The sequence below is a fragment of the Acromyrmex echinatior genome, chromosome 11 (genome assembly GCF_024713525.1).
Source record: "Acromyrmex echinatior isolate Ae372 chromosome 11, ASM2471352v2, whole genome shotgun sequence".
Classification (NCBI taxonomy): domain Eukaryota; kingdom Metazoa; phylum Arthropoda; class Insecta; order Hymenoptera; family Formicidae; genus Acromyrmex; species Acromyrmex echinatior.
The window spans coordinates 3,332,273-3,349,353 of NC_141862.1; the positions used below are offsets into that span (position 1 = coordinate 3,332,273).

Genomic DNA, 17,081 nt, shown 5'->3' on the forward strand with positions numbered 1-17,081 from the left:
ATATCACTTTCAGATGTTTTTAAAAAATTGTTTTCTTTCGATTTAGAAAAGCGACAGATTACGATAGAAATCAATTATATTTTCCATAGATTCTATAGGTTTCTATCGCTTTCTCTCTTTTGATATTTTTATTTATAGAAGTTTATGATAATTTGTATTAGTCTTATTTTTGTAATTTTTTAAGAGGGGACTTTCATTTTTTGGATAAAAAAAATCGATTTTTTTACGGAATATTATAGTATGAAATGTTAAAAATATGTACAGCAAATTTCAAATCGAAATTCGTAAAATTGACGAAGTTATAAGCAATAGACCAATTCAGCGCGCAGGTATATAACTTAGAGCGCACGCGGTAACTGCTCCGGTTTTTGCTCGATCCGAATAGAATTATTGCTCCCCGAGAAGACAGGGAACAAAAGATGGGGAACTTCTTAAGGAAAGTTTTTATCTATAGTCTGAAAACTTATTTATAATAGCCATGGTTTAGAGAAGAATAAAAATTAGACTAATCACATAATCAAAAGCGAGGGGAATATTCGGTATATAATTGATCCTTACTTTACTTTTTACGATTATTAGTAGACGGGTCTTTAAGTATACTCAATCTATCTAAAGTGACAAATTCGACACTGCTTAATAGTGGAACTAAATGGACGAGAATGAAACAAAAAAATATTCACATCTGCGTATGACGAGCAACGCTTGAAGAAATTAACGAGATAAAACCTCGAGGCGACCAAAGAAGCTCAGACTTATCAGAAAGAGCAACAATTGAATAAAAATTAATTCTTTGAGCAAGAAAGATTATTATATGACTCTGGTATAGCTGATTAGTAAAAAAATATTGTAAGTGTTCGATTTGTATTTGTAAACTACAGATGAAATTTTAAATGCGGTTTTCTTGAAACAGCTTTTTCGCGACTTTCCGTCACTGGCATGATATCTACGAAACTAACTGATAATTTTCCACTTTGATTACATGTTGAGGAAACATCCCTTCATTGTTCGATGGAAAAAAAAAATAATTCATTATATATTTTTATTTTTATTACAAAAAATTCAGCCAATTATTAGAGTGAAATCAATGATTTTTATTTGACAAGCCTGTCCCCCCGCCCCACCATTTTCACAATTATAAATTTTTTTTTGCTTGTTTATCTAACAATAACTATATGTATATAAAATTAAACGCTATCGGACTTTTATATTTCAGATCATCGGGACGGAAGATATCTTGTCAATCAGTGACGGAGATATTTCGCGCAGCATCATGTTTGAGGAGAGATAACCGGCGTTGGCTCAAATTTAAGATAATAAAAAAAAACTAATTACATTTAAATATAGTAAAACAATATTCCAAAATTCGAATGTATTGACTTTGGTCAAAAGTTCCCCAAAAAATCAATTTTTTCGCCCAAAAAATAAGAATCCTCTTTTAAAAATTTTGTTTTAAAATAGATTTCTTACTTTAAAAACAAAAATTGTAAAGTGATGAGTCTTATATATTACAAATGAATCGTACATAGCAAACCCCTATTGTATAATACTATCCTACAAAAAATTTTAAATTATTGGAGATATTTGTGATAATTACAATTTATACGATTAAATACACATTTATATTATCAACTTTTTTGTTTATAACTTTTTAACAAATAGCAATCGCCAACCAAAACTTATTGGAGGACACTTAAGGTCATGGCAGTATGTGTTAAAGCCATCGAAAGTGGGTCCATTGTTTTTAATATATATTTACCGTTATTTTCTGTAAAGCATAATTTTTTTGTGTGCGAAGTTTCTTTCTTTCTCATTTTCTGGAAATCAAATTTCGGACAAAATGCATTTTGAAAGTTTGCTCCATATGTATTATAATCAATCTCGATTATATTATAATCGCGAATATGCATAGCAGCCATCGACGCGAGTCTCTCAGCGCGATGCGGTGAGACATGTGGCAATGCCGGGCAGCAACGCGCTTCCCTTCTTGCCTCTCCAAAGCGCTGCCAGCAACCAATACTTGATAAATTGGACTAGGTTATACTTTAAACGGTCGAAGTGTTTTTCTCAGCGTACTGTTATTAGTAAAATTACAAAATTTAATAGTTGCTTTCCATTTTTCCACACACAAGTGAAATTGAGTCTGAAGTGAGCTGAGTATTTTATACTCAGTCACTACTTGCTTACTACTTTGTAAAAAGTAGTAAAGTTTAGTAAAAAGTTATTACATTTCAACACAGTTCATAATCTCTTTAAAGTGAGACTCACTAAAGCACACAGTCTCGATCTTGTGCAAATTATGAACTAATAGAATAAAAACCAATTGAATCTCACTTGTCAGAGCAAAAGGAACGCGCATTCAACTGAGTTATGATGTTACAAGTGAGAATTATCTGAGAATCGGTGTAAATGGAAATCAACTCTCGATTATCATTGCAAATATCGCTAAATAATATTGGACTTTGTATTCACTCGATCCCATCTACCTTCCTGTGAGTGATAACAAAAGTCTCGCGAGATATCCTGTAGATAGAAAATAAATTATGTAAAAAATTCTAAGAAATTGTTTACAAAGATATAATTATATAAAATAATAATCTTTTTCTTAAATATATCATTTATTTCAAAACTTTTTCACTGACGCGCTGCTTGGAGTGGCATATCCCATGATAATCTGTGTGTTATTATTGCATTTGCCGGAAGCCAAATGAGATAATGAAGAACATTGTACACCCAGGAAGGCAGATTCGTTGATCAGAGACTCTGCATAGAATTTCCAAGAACGCTGATGACTGCAGAAATCTATCAATGACATGAGATGTAAAAAGAGATGTAAAAGGTATAATCTGTTTAACTGCAAATTCTAAATAAGAAAAAAAATATACCATCTTTGCTATAAAATTTAGGATGTTGTGGACAGCCGGGTTGTATGCGTTCACCACCGTTTGGGAAAAAGTCCACTGTGCCTGTAGTCCTGGCAATACCATAAAATCCATAATCTGTGTGTATGATATCCACAAAACGGGCATCAGAGAGCGAAAGATGAGGTTGAAGAAAGTTGTAAAGGGGACCAGCAGGATCCAATCCTATATAAAAATATTGAAAAGTATATAATAATACAACAATATTTATATATATGTACATATATGCATCAAACCCTGTAACAGAATCGTAAACGAAACTCATAGAAAATTGAAACATCAAAATGTAAAAGAAACGTAAATGCTTCTTTTACATTTTATTGTTTCAATTTTCGTCTTCTAGAAGTTTTGTTCACACTTCTGTTATTCTTCCATTACATTTATATTTTCATCAGGGAACTAGTATATCTTTTTATTTTTAATGTACCAGGTGTAGAAGTATGAAACCGGAATTTCCCTATATATGGCACTAGCTATCAGTTTAAGGACCACAAGACCGCATCTGCAGTGCCATCATCTCTCTCTAACAGCTGACGAAGATTTCCAACATACAACAACCCAAGTTCCATACACCGGTATATTTTTTTCTAACCTTAAACATGTCGAGTTTTGTGCCTACGAACTACGATTTGCGGACAGCATTGGTTTTCTGTTATCATTTGAAGAAAACTGCTGCAGAATCGCATCGAATGCTTGTCGAAGCTTACGGTGAACATGCTCTTGGTAAAACACAGTGATTCAAAAAATTCAAAAGTGGTGATTTTGACATGAGAAACGAAGAGCGTGGGAAACCACCGAAAAAGTTCACAGACAACGAATTGCAAGCCTTATTGGATGAAGATGATACTCAAACTCAACAAGAACTCGCGGATCAATTGAATGTAACGCAGAAAGCCATTTCCATTCGTTTGAAAGCTATGGGCAAGATTCAGAAAGTGGGAAAATGGATTCCGCATGAACTGAATGAAAGACAGCAAGAAAATCGAAAAACCACTTGTGAAATGCTGCTTGACAGATACAAAAGAAAGTCATTTCGCCATCGAATTGTCACAGGTGATGAAAAATGGATATATTTTGAGAATCCTAATCGTCGTAAATCATGAGTGAATCCAGGCGAACCATCGACATCCACTGCAAGACCAAATCGCTTTGGAAAGAAGACAATGCTCTGTGTTTGGTGGGATCAGAAGGGTGTAATCTATTATGAGCTGCTAAAACCTGGTGAAACCGTTAAAACTAATCGCTACCGACAGCAAATGATCGATTTAAATAGAGCATTACGTGAAAAACGACCGGAATATGGAAAAACAACACAAAATCATTTTGCTTCATGATAATGCTCCATCACACACAGCAAAACGGGTCAGGGAAACAATCGAGGCGTTCAGTTGGGAGATATTAGCGTATGCGGCTTATTGTCCAGACTTGGCTCCGTCCGATTATCATCTATTCGCATCACTGGGACATGCTCTCGCTGAACAACACTTCAATTCGTATGAAAATGTACGAAAATGGCTCGATAACTGGTTCGCTTCAAAAGAAGAACTGTTTTTTTGGCGTGGCATTCATATATTGCTGGAGAGGTGGGAAAAATGTATAAATAGCAATGGAGATTATTTTGAATAAAAAATTTTTTATCATTTTCAAACACAGATGTGTAATTTTTACAAAAAAATTCCGATTTCATACTTCTACACCTGGTATTGTTACGTCCGGCCGTTTATATTTTCAACAAAATTTGCTGTTAATCCGAATTACTCGAAACTATTTTATTTTTTTTTCGCTTGTGGAATGCGCCGTCTTCATTTATGCTCTTTACACATGTTTGTCGGCGCGAGCCAATCATACACGGGACTCATGCCGCGTGCGTCGTACTATGGGGAAAGCGGTCCGAAATCTATAACGAAGAACTAATAAAATAATTTGGTAGATAGCTTCATAACGTCATTGATTAACAAAAGACTAATTAAATACATTAAATAGGTATAGATCGAGCTACTTGTACGTCGAATTTGAGTTTAATGCGTATAATTATCGAGGAAATTTTATGTCCATGTGATAATGATGTCTAATCGATTTCCGGAGAAAATCTTTATTTCCCTAGAGATCCTATAATCAAAGTTTGGTGAAAACGGAATTTCTGATTGGTTCTTTAGTCCACTTGGTATTTTTCGGATAGCTTCGTACATTATCGGAAAACGAGTGCAAAGAAAAGAAACAAATATTAACCTCAAGTAGATAAGTAAAACTTGTATCAAACAGCTCTAAAATTGCTCCGAAATCTCAGACAAAGAGAAAATTAACAAATTATACGATTCGGTCAATTGATCAACTCGATTGGTTTTTTCAAATATTGTTGTCATGTATTGCCTGTCACGTATTCTAACACTAGTAGTAAAGCAAGGCGTTCTAACCCATGGGGCTAGAGGAGGCGCGGGGATGCTCGTAACGCGGGGAAGAAGGAGAGAAAAAGGTTCCGGCGCTATTGATGTTACGTAAACATAGGACCCCGGTCCTTATTTTTGTTGTTACCCGCCGCTTTGTCTTCAAAAATGCATCGACAATAAAGGCTTGCATACACTAACCGCATACTATCATCTGTTTTTTTCTTATGTTTCATCTTTTCCGCCGCCGCCGCATTATCACTCTCGTTATATAACGAAGATATCTTCTTGCACGCAAACATATTTTATCATACGTTTTTATTTAAAAAGAGAACGCTTAATACGGTCGTGACAGAACCGTCGAATGCGAAGATGCTCGCGTAATTTAGCAGCGCAGAAATAAAGAGGAAACAAATAGATGCGAAATCTGAGTAATATAATTTACATATATTTTTCATACTACATAAAAATTTTATTATAATATATAATAATAAAAAATTTTAATTAAAAAAAAATTTTGTAAATAAAAAATAAAGAAATTGTAATTAAAAAATGAAAATGAAAATCAAAAAATTTTTAAATATATGGTGAGGCGCCATCGTTTCTGTAAAACAAAAACGTTACATTAGCATGCAACATATAAGAAAAGAAATTCGCATATAATATAAATTTATGATACTTACAATTCCAATCTTCCGGCTCCGGATCAAGCTCGTACGATCGGAGGCAGTTCGGCTAGGAAGAAGTCACTTTCCTCCCATCAATTTGTTCCTCCCAATTCCGCTATCTCTCACCTCGTACCATTTGCCACGTAACTATTTCTAAATCCTCTAATTTAGACGTAAAAACGAGGTACACTCTGAAAAATGGACAAAATGAATTTAAAAGAAGAAAAAAAAACAGAAAATAAATCTATTTGTTATACTTACTGAGGTGATACTGAGGGGATAATTTGCATCCCTACCTCATTTCGCAACTGTAGCCGGACTTGCGGCTCGTTATCGACTATAAGGTATTGAAAAAAGAAAAGTAAAAAGACGTTAAAAGTGCAAAATCACTAAAATGATACAAAAAAAACAACTTACTCCTTCAACTCATACCGGATTTGAATCAAATCCTGTAAATTACTCATCGTTGTTATGAAAAATATTCTGAAAAAAATCGACAAAATTAAAAAAAAATCGCAATATTATCACTTTCACAATCACTTAATAAATATGTAAAAGTATTTTACTATTTAGTTAATGGTAAAATACTTTTGCACTTTGAGGAAAAAATCACTCACGTTATATATTAAACTCTTCTGTTAGACTTACACGCGAATTCAGCAAAGACTGACACTGAGAAGCATCTTTTGCCATAGCGAGGCTATCTAGGAAACATTTGCGCTGCATGTGAAACATTTAAAATCATGTTACAGAAAAGATAAAAGAATCAATAGAGTACAAGTACCTTTTTTTTCGACACAGTTTTTTCAATACAGTTTTTCCTGGCGAGACAAAGGATGGGAAGTAAAAGAAAATACATACGTAATAATGCGAACAAAAAAATGTTTGTTAACATCTTATTACACTGATTTTCGTACTTATTAAAAACTAAAGCTAATAGTTTGCAGCATTCGAATGCGATCGGTAGCTCGAACATCGCTAACAGCGCTTTCTGGAAAAAGAGAACGAAAAAAATTTTTTAACCACTATTCGCTTTTTTAGCAGAGAATAAAATGCATTAGTAGTAATCATTCTAAATACGATATGACTTATATTTTGATACTTATATTTTATACTTATGACTTATATTTTGATGACATTGATGACGTGGATGATGAGCAACACGATTTTGATGCTTTTTCATCGGGACATTCCCAATATCTCGCTTTTTCCCTCGATGGTGGACTTGGCGGATCTGGTGACAAGGGACGGTACCCCTTGCGCTCGATCGATTTTCGACGTATATATTCTTTTACTCGATCCATGTCTTATCGCTCGTAACTAATATTTACGATTGAATAAAAAAAGCGCTATATACTGTTTATATATAATATATATATATACTATCAGATCGGTGACATGTCGCCACGCGTTAATAGAAGCGCCAATGTTTTTCGGCTGCTAAACAAAAAAACATAACTCTTCCGCAGTAAATGGAAGATAGGATGTGCAAGTATTTGCATAAAGGCGAGTACTCCAAGTCGAACGCACCCTTTTTGTCATCGATTTCTGTTTTATTACTTGAATATGCGTTCTCTCGTCTAGAAAATATTTACTTAAATTTTACGATCGACAATCTAAAAAAATTAAAAGCTACGCTTCGTGATTCCTCATTTATTTTATCAACTTCCTGTTGTTGACGAGAAAACGTCCTTCAACTTGCTTTTACACGTTTGAAAGTATGAATCTTTATTTACACAGGATCCACATTTGTACTTACTGAACCGATCGTGTATAAATAGAATTTTCTCTACATGGTTTGTAACCATTGTCGGAAATTTTATTGCCGTGGATCTGGCGAGGATCTATGTTTTTGTTTATGTTTTTAATATCGTTGGGAAGATTTTCTAATACGTTTCTTGAATATTATCACACTTGCCGATCGGTGACCGTTAAAACTCGAGTTTTACGCTTTGTATTAACGACTGTTTTGTCGAAATTTTCATGAAACAAATCTTGGAGTCCACTGGACGTAACGAAATATATATTATAATAGGTCATAAGTGCTCGACACTACAGTTAGTGTCCTGGAAGACGAACGAATCGGTCGATTCAGTTATTGACGATAAGCATAAGTATGACTAACCATCATGCGAACATAGCCAACGTAGTCGAATATATTCGAAACGTGGATCCGGAACAATTCGCGAATATCAGAGACGAAGTGTTCGAAGTGCTCGAAGAAGTGAATTTCGAAGAAATAATGGACCAAGAAATCGATTCTGACGAAGAAATATTATCAGACGACGCTGACTATGCTAATGATTTGAGCGAGCGTGATACAGATTATGTAGAAAGATTTGTGCCATCTTTAGAAATCCGTGCATTGAACGGTCGTATTAAATACTGCATAATCCATTGTTATTATACGACGGGTGGCGTTTTAAGTGTATGTGCAGCATGCATGATCCGTTTGGCTGATACTGATATCACAGGATTGTATCTCGTAAGGAAGCACGATATCGATTATATTGACGCGTTAAACGGTCGGTTTTGTACGAATGCAGAGTGCCCACATACATTATATTTCCGTGCAACAAGTGCCCACATTGAAAAAACTATTGCGAATAGTGAGCGAAAATATTGTGAGCGAAACACTACACTGGGAAATATGTGAGAAGACTATAATGTAGACGATGTTCTATATGTTCTCGGTAATCTGCAAAAAAGAGACACAGGTGCGCAAATATCGCCGGTGCAATTTCTACACGATCGCGAATTAGGTATACGTGGTGAGAAACATGGAATAGTTATTAGAGAGCCTGTTTCTGACTGGTCTTTACTCGCGCGACAGAAAGTGTACCTACGGTTACGAGACAAATGTTTCGAGGACGATGAATATGAAAAGAGACATTGGTGGAATAGAAATGTTCAAATAATAAAGGACGATTATTATTGGGCGAAGAAAATCGCAGATAAGAGTCAAGGTTGGTGCATATGCATTTATTCCCGCGGGTAATGAAAAGTGCATCGAACTGCTGATTATCGACAATATATGGATGGAGTTTTGTGATCGCAATCTTGCGCTAAAACTATTTTTCGATAGATGCGACGATCAATGTTTTGAATGTGAACAGTGCACTTTCAGCAAACAAATATAATAAAAAAGTGTTAGAACGACATTTTAGATATGTCACGATGCTGCAACGTGTGTGAACGAATCACGTGCAAGTGGAAGAGTGTGACGTGATCTAAAGACTGTAAAAAAAAAGACATGGAAAATCATGAGCAAATAGAACGCGAATTGTTGGAACAGTCGGTCAGGTCGCTACTCTGATGGAGTATTTCGCGGCTACAACGATGCGACGAGTGTATCGAGCGGCTCGAAGAACTTTGTCGTGCCAAGCGTCCGCGTCTCGCCGTTGAACACAGACAATTCGCGGTGGCGAGGATGGCGCGACTTGCGGGTGAAAATTGCAATTGGAGCGACGTTTCGTGCACGTTAGTGGCGAATACGCGAGTGGCGAGTACGTGAGTCGCGACGAAAGATCTCTCGTCTGGCGAGAGATCGACGCCGCGTTTGAAAGCCATATATCGACAGGTGCTGTGATAAATTCTAATCACATTGAGCCGCGGCGGTTTTTGGAAGACGCGAGAGAAATAGTGTTTGAGCGTATACGAGACGCTGTAGAAAGACACGGTAGCGTAAAAGTGAACACCATGTTCAACGGTGAATTCGCGACGAAGGATAAACGTGCTCATAAGAGCATAATTACAAAGAACAGCGAGATATACCGATACACCGATTTGCGAGTGGTACGAGCAGCGTGTCATCGAGCCTATCCTAGCATCGCTCGAAGAGTTCCAGGAATGCGACAGCGGATGGACATTGTCACATATAGTTTTTGAACTATAGAATTTGACTATCAACGTAAACAAATTAAATCCTATGCGCGCGAGATGTCATATCAAAATGCCGTGGGAAATCGCGACGAAACGAGCGGTGATCAGTGTACGTACGACGAACAATGTGTGCTTCGCGTGATCGGTGGTCGCCGCGCTGTATCCGGCTGAAAAGTATACGGATCGGGAATCGTCTTATCCGCATTATATGACAGTACTGAACATTGAGTTTTCAGTGACTTTAAAAGACATTTCTAAATTCGAACGGTTGAACGCGGTGTCGATTAACGTGTACGACCATCGAGAATAAACAGGTTCTTCCTCTGCGACTCACTAATGAAAAGAAGGAGAAACACGTCAACATGTTGTACGTGCAAGATCCGCGCAACGACGGTGTTGGACATTTTGCATGGATAAAAAACCTATCCCGTCTCGTGAGCTCGCAGATTAGTAGGAAAAAGAACAAGAAATTTTTCTGCGATCAGTAAGTATACATGAAAAATTATTATAATTTTCTGTCTTACTAATAAAATAATAGATAATGGTTATAATTTTTTTTCTTTTTTTCAGATGCTTGCACTACTTCAATACCAACGAAAAATTGCAGTCGCACGTAACTGGACTGCGAGAAGATCAACGACTCCGCTCGATCCGAGCGTGGACGACAAGTGGCTCGAATTTGAGAATCACTGCAATAAGCAGAGCGCCTCATTCATCATCTACGCTGACTTGAAGTGTGTTCTACAGAAGATGGAACTTGACAGGGAAAATGCGTCGTCGTACACGTATCAACGGCACAAGGTATTTAGTATAGGATACTACATGCGATGTTCGTTACAACGATACGTTATCATCATATCGGTTCCGTTGCGATAAAAATTGCATAGCGTGGTTCGCGCGACAACTCAACGATTTGGCGCATCGAGTGAAAAATATAGTATCCGCCAACGTACCCATGGAAATGTCGTCGAAAGAACAATTGGAGGCGTAGCGCGACGCGTTGTCATATTTGCGAGAAATCGTTCGCGCCGGATACGCGGGTCCGCGATCATTGTCATCTCACCGGTAGATTCCGTGGTCCAGCACATGCAAATTGCAATCTTAATTATAAAAATTCATTTTATATTCCGATTGTTTTTCACAATTTATCGGGCCACGACGCGCATTTTATAATTAAAGAATTTGCTACCGAGTTCGAAGGACATGTAGATGTGTTACCGATAACCAAAGAAAAATATATTTCGTTCACTAAACATATTCAAGATACCGTCGAGAGAGCAGACTCGCGAAAATGCATAAAATTACGATTCATCGATTCTTTCAAATTTCTAAACGCAAGCGTCGATAAATTGACGTCGTTTTTAAGCAGAAACAAATTAAAAATCGTACGTTCCAAATTTTCAACATTATCGGATGAAGAATTTGAATTACTAACTCGTAAAGGTGTCTTTCCGTACGAATATGTTGACTGGTCGAAAAATTGCAGGACACACGCTTACCACCGCGCGAATCATTTTTCAGTTCGTTAACGGGCGATAGTATCCGAAAGCGATTACGCTCACGCCGCGAACGTTTGGAAGCGATTCTCTATTCAAATGCTCGGCGAGTACAGTGATCTGTACTTGAAAACCGATGTCTTGTTATTGCCCGACATTTTCGAAAATTTCCGCGAAAGTTGTGTCGCGAGTTACGATCTCGATCCCGCGCATTACTATACATTGCCTGGTTTCACTTGGGACGCGATGCTAAAACATACGCGTATAAGATTCGAGTTACTCACCGACATCGATATGATCATGTTCATCGAGCGCAGTATATGCGGTGGTCTCAGTCAATGTTCCGATAGATACGCACAGGCTAATAACAAGTATAAGGTGTAAAAAGAAATCCATTATTTTTCCAATAGACGATTTGGCTTTAGTAATCTCTATCTCGCGTTGTATAAGTGCGATCGAGTTACGCTAGATGGCGATAGAAAGATAAGATTTCGTACTAAAAAAACTTCTCAGACAGTTTTGTGATTGCTTGACTCAGTATTGTTTGAGCGCGCGTCAAAGATGGACAGCAGCAAAGAGAAAATATGCCATATTTTACAGTTTTCCTTCGATAAAGGCGGAAACGCAAGCCAGGCGGCTGAAAATATGAAGTGTTTATAGTCCTGATAACAGCCAATCACGTGCAATTTTGGTTTCGTCGATTCCGTTCCGGTAATTTTGATGTCAAAGATGCACCACGCTCTGAAAGGCCGATTGTCGAAAATGTCGATAAAATAATGGAAACTCGTCGAGTCCGATTGTAACCGTTATGTAAGCACTGTTTCGATTGCCCAGGAGCTAAACATTGCACAAAAAACCGTTTGGAACCACTTGAATAAGGCTGGATACAAAAAGAAGCTCGATGTATGGGTGCCACACGAGTTAACGCAAAAAAACCTCATGGACCGAATTTCCATCTGCGAATCGCAACAAAATCAACTCATTTCTGAAGCGGATGGTGACTGGTGATGAAAAGTGTGTCACTTATGACAACGTCAAGCGAAAACGGTCGTGGTCGAATCGCGGTGAGCCGGCGCAAATGATGGCCAAGCCAGGATTGACGGTCAGGAAGGTGTTTGCTGTGTGTTTGGTGGGATTGGCAGGGAATCATCTACTATGAGCTGCTCCCCTACGGCCAAACTCTTAATTTGGACCTGTACTGTCAACAATTGGACCGTCTGAAGGAAGCAATTGCCCAGAAGCGGCCAGCGTTGGCCAATAGGAGAGGAATTGTGTTCCATCAGGACAATGCAAGGCCACACACATCGATAGTGACTCGCCAGAAGCTCCGGGAGCTTGGTTGGGAGATTCTTATGCATCCACTTTATGATCCGGACCTGGCTTCAAGTGATTACCATCTGTTCCTGTCTATGGTGAATGATTTTGCTGATGAAAAATTCACCTCAAGAGAAGCTTGTGAAAATCGACTGTCCCAGTTTTTTGCCAATAGAGACGAGGGTTTCTATGAGAGAGGCATAATGGAATTATCTTCAAAATGGTAACAAGTTATCGAACAAAACAGTGCATATTTGATCTAAATTGGATCATTCTAACTATACTAAATAAAACCTTCAATTTCATGCAAAAATAATGGATATCTTGTTACTACACTTTATACATGCGTTCGTACGACTCATTGAAATCGTACTTGATATACTACGATGTTAACAATTTATACGGATGGGCGATGTGTCAACCATTGCCATACGCCGAATTTTGATGCGTCGAAGACGCTATGAATTTTGATATGAGCGCAATCGCTCTGGATTCATCCCTCGGTTACATTCTCGAAGTCGATCTCGAGTATCCACAACATCTACACGACCTGCACACTGACCTGCCGTTCTGTCCGACGCGCGATAAGCCGCCCGGCAAGCGCGAGGCTAAACTTTTATCGACGCTGTACGATAAACAGCGTTACATCCACTATCACAACCTGCAGCAATGTACTCGTCACGGTCTTCATGTAACAAAGATTCATCGAGTACTACAATTCGCGCAATCTCCATGGCTTCGCGATTATATTGAACTCAATACAAATTTCAGAACTCGCGCTAAAAACGATTTCGAGAAAAATTTATATAAATTAATGAACAACGCGGTATTCGGTAAAACTATGGAGAATGTGCGCAACCACGTTGACGTAAAATTATTAACAAAATGAGATGGACGATACGGCGCGGAGACAATGATTGCGAAACTGAATTTCCACAGTCGTAGCATCTTTGCGGAAAATTTGATCACCGTCGAACTGCGCAAACTCGAGATGAAGTTCAACAAGCCGATTTACGTGGGTATGTGTATACTCGACATATCGAAAGTCCGCTTGTACGAATTTCATCACGAGTATACCACTGTTTCGCAACAAATGTAAAATTATGTATACCGACACGGAGTCTTGTATACAGCGTCGAGTGCGAGGACGTTTACGAGACTATGAAACGCGATATCGCTAGATTCGACACGAGCGATTATCCGATGGACAACGCGTACGGTATGCTTCTCGCGAACAAAAAAGTACCCGGTCTGATGAAGGACGAAAGTAACAGTGTGGTAATGACCGAATTCGTTGGTCTCAGAGCGAAGATGTACGCGGTGAAGATGGACGGCAAGAGAGAAACTAAAAAAGCGAAAGACGTAAAGAGTAACGTCGTAGCACGAACGATAACGTTCGACGATTACATGCGGTGTTTGAACGAAGAGATCGAAATGATTCGTCGTCAATCGTGTATACGATCTAAATTGCGATGTGTACACGATATCCGAATCGAAAATCGCTCTGAGTCCATACGATGACAAACGATACGTCACTCACGATACCGGACTCGATGGAGACGTTACCATGGGGGCATTGGCGGATACATTTGTAATATGTGTGTGTGTGTATGTGTGTGTGTGTTTGTGTCAACATTTATATTACTATTATGTTTTTTCTACATTTTTAAATATTTTCATACAGTGTACATGTTACTATTATCATTATAATTTACACGTAATGCATTTTTTTACATTTATGTAAGTATTACTATTACGTTTTATGTAGTAGCATTTATTACGTATTACTATTATTTTCATGTATCGTACATTTATATAAGTATTTTATATCTGTATACTGCAAAACGAAGATGAATGGGAAGTAATAAAAAAATATACTTAGTTTATATACTTATATTTTTTATATGTAGAAATAAAATATATGAATCAAAATTTTATCAAATAACATTGTTTTTGTGTATCCATGAATTGTGCGATCCATCGAATCCCAGCCACTTGATGTACATCTTGTTTCCCTTCCTGCGCAGTCACTCCATGAGATACACGTTCGGATGAGTAGCGCGATGCAATTCGTACTCGTAGAACTTCAGCGATTTTCCGCTATAATCCTCGAATAAATAGGTTACAGGATTGGTACGCTGCACCTTAACGATCGTAAACACCTTGGTGGTCCAATTTGGCGTGTAACCCTTCTCAAAAATCGTCTTGTACTTGCTCACGCGTACTGAATCGCCTACTTTGAATTTTGCAGGATCTTTATCGCGATCTTTATCGCGCTGTACATCGTGTCCAAGAGTCTTTCGGCGATCGCGGGAGTTACTTCGGCGGGTCACATACCGATGGTTCGATGCTTGTGCGCGTTGTAATCTGACAGGAGACGCGATAGCTCGTCGACCCACTTGTAATTGCCGTTGAGCGTAAACATCTTCCACATGTCGTTCTTGAGCGTGCGATTGAACCGCTCGACCACTGACGCTTTCAACGTCGAATAAGTGAAATAGTGATTAACATCGTGCTTTTTCAAGATTTTCTGCACATCGGTGTTGTAAAACTCTTTTCCCATATCCGTTTGTAAATTTTTCGGACATCTTCTATTCTCTCGAACGATCTCACCGATAGCGTTAACCGTCTCACTTCCACCCTTGCTCTTGAGTGGTACGGCCCACGCGTATTTGCTCAACACATCGATGACGGTGAATATGTAATGGTGGCCTCTGTTGAAACCCGAGTACGGGCGCATCTAAACGATAGCCTGCCACAGATCGTCGTATCCCCGAACTATGACGCGGAAAATTTCTTCTCACAGGAGCGTGCAATTCCTCGACGAGTCGACGTCTCTCGGAGCTAATTTTCTCTCTCTTTTTCTCAGATTTCTTTTTCATGATTCGACGCGTAATGCACTGAGTACAAGAAAATAATATATTTTTTCTCGCTGATGTTACTCGACTGAATCGTTTCATGGATACGCGATTTAATTTATAATAAAACCAGCTTCGCGAAGTTCCTCGATGATCGACAGCATCGTTGTTTTGAGCGTTGTTGCCTGCTCGGTGCTCGAGCAATCCACGTAGACAATCCACCAGCTCGTTGGGATCATCCCAGTGCACGTAATCGATCGCGTTGTCGTTCAATGTCATTGCATGAGGTAATCCCTTTCCAGATTTCTTCTTCTGTTTCTTGGGTGTGATCGACATCAATGGCGCGATTACGTGTTTGTACTTGTATCTCCTGTTGCTCAATAATTGACCCTGCGAATGGTACTTGTATTTGTGCACGTTCGTCATCAAAGCATGCTCTTGTACTTGTGCATATCGTCTTCCGTGTAGAAGGTATCGTCGGGAATTCTCTTGAAAATCAAACTCGTAAAGATCAGGTGTACCGGCGTATCGTACGCCGTCGATAATTATGTTGTCCGCGTCATCCACGTCGAAACGTTTATTGCCAAACATCAATCCATCCTTGTGTAGGTAAACGCCATACACGTGATCTATACCGCTCTCTTTATCTTGCACTCCCCTCAGGACAGCCTCGACGTACTTTTGCCCCAGCAGACCCAAGTCAGCTCGTAACGCCTCTCGACCTTCCGACGTTTGCAGCTGATTTTGAACCTTTGTCTAGCGAGTCTTCCGTCGTTTCGAAAACGTTCTCCAACGATTCTATCGTCGGTACAATTTTGGCAGTGGAGGTTATCGGCTGTGCACGATCGTGCGATCGATCATTGGATTTATGCAGAGTCGTGGAACACTCGAACGTCTCGTTCGCTTCTTCTCCCTCCTCCTCCTCTTCTTTCTCTTGTTCCTCTTCCTCTCACGTTTAGAGGCAGACGTTGCATCTTCGTCGCGCGACTCTCTTTTTGTAGCGCGCACGCTGGAGCTGTCGACGAAAAGTCGCAGCGGCTCGATAAGAGGTTTAAAATGTCTGTCCAACGCGATGTTCTCCTCGATTCTATCGGTTTTCAGAGCGCGATGTTTCTTGCGGATCGACTCGCTCGTCTTCTCGATCTCCCTCGCGATTTTTTCACGCTCCCACACATCTGCCATGTTCGTCTCTGGCTAAGTATCGGCAACGACTGGTCACGTTATGGTATCGCGAACTCATTAAATCCTTTTCGTCCGTTTGTGAGCCACTGTCTTTGTCTATCACTAGAAATCTATATTTTTGCTGCCAACAGTCGCGGCATAACGTGCAAAATTCATCGTACGACATGTCGGTTCACATGATCATTGTAAACGTGTTTCAAGTTGGTATCGTCCTGTTTGAACAGGATCAGCAGGTTCGCGTTGTCGCGTATCAGATGTTTAGGTATCCTCGCGTACATCTGACAGAGATAGAAGCAGTCGACGTTCGCGTGGCGACCCATCGAAAAGTATTCTCTCACTGCATCCTGCTTGTCGCCACGTCATCAAAGATAAAAATAGA

The 17,081-nt window shown here is 38.8% G+C and overlaps 1 protein-coding gene across 3 annotated transcripts in view; it reads right to left on the reverse strand.

The window, feature by feature from the left end:
• LOC105152678 (pancreatic triacylglycerol lipase) overlaps positions 1 to 17,081 on the reverse strand; it is a 108,016-nt gene that overhangs the window by 63,814 nt on the left and 27,121 nt on the right. For 2 of the 3 annotated variants that reach the window (XM_087411255.1, XM_087411256.1), the window contains exons 5-6: positions 2,883 to 3,083; positions 2,640 to 2,799 (exon numbers count right to left, since the gene is read on the reverse strand). In XM_087411255.1, coding sequence (XP_087267381.1) covers positions 2,640 to 2,799; positions 2,883 to 3,083 — 361 coding nt within the window. The remainder of the gene's footprint in view (positions 1 to 2,639; positions 2,800 to 2,882; positions 3,084 to 17,081) is intronic. The other variant, XM_087411257.1, reaches the window with a different exon arrangement.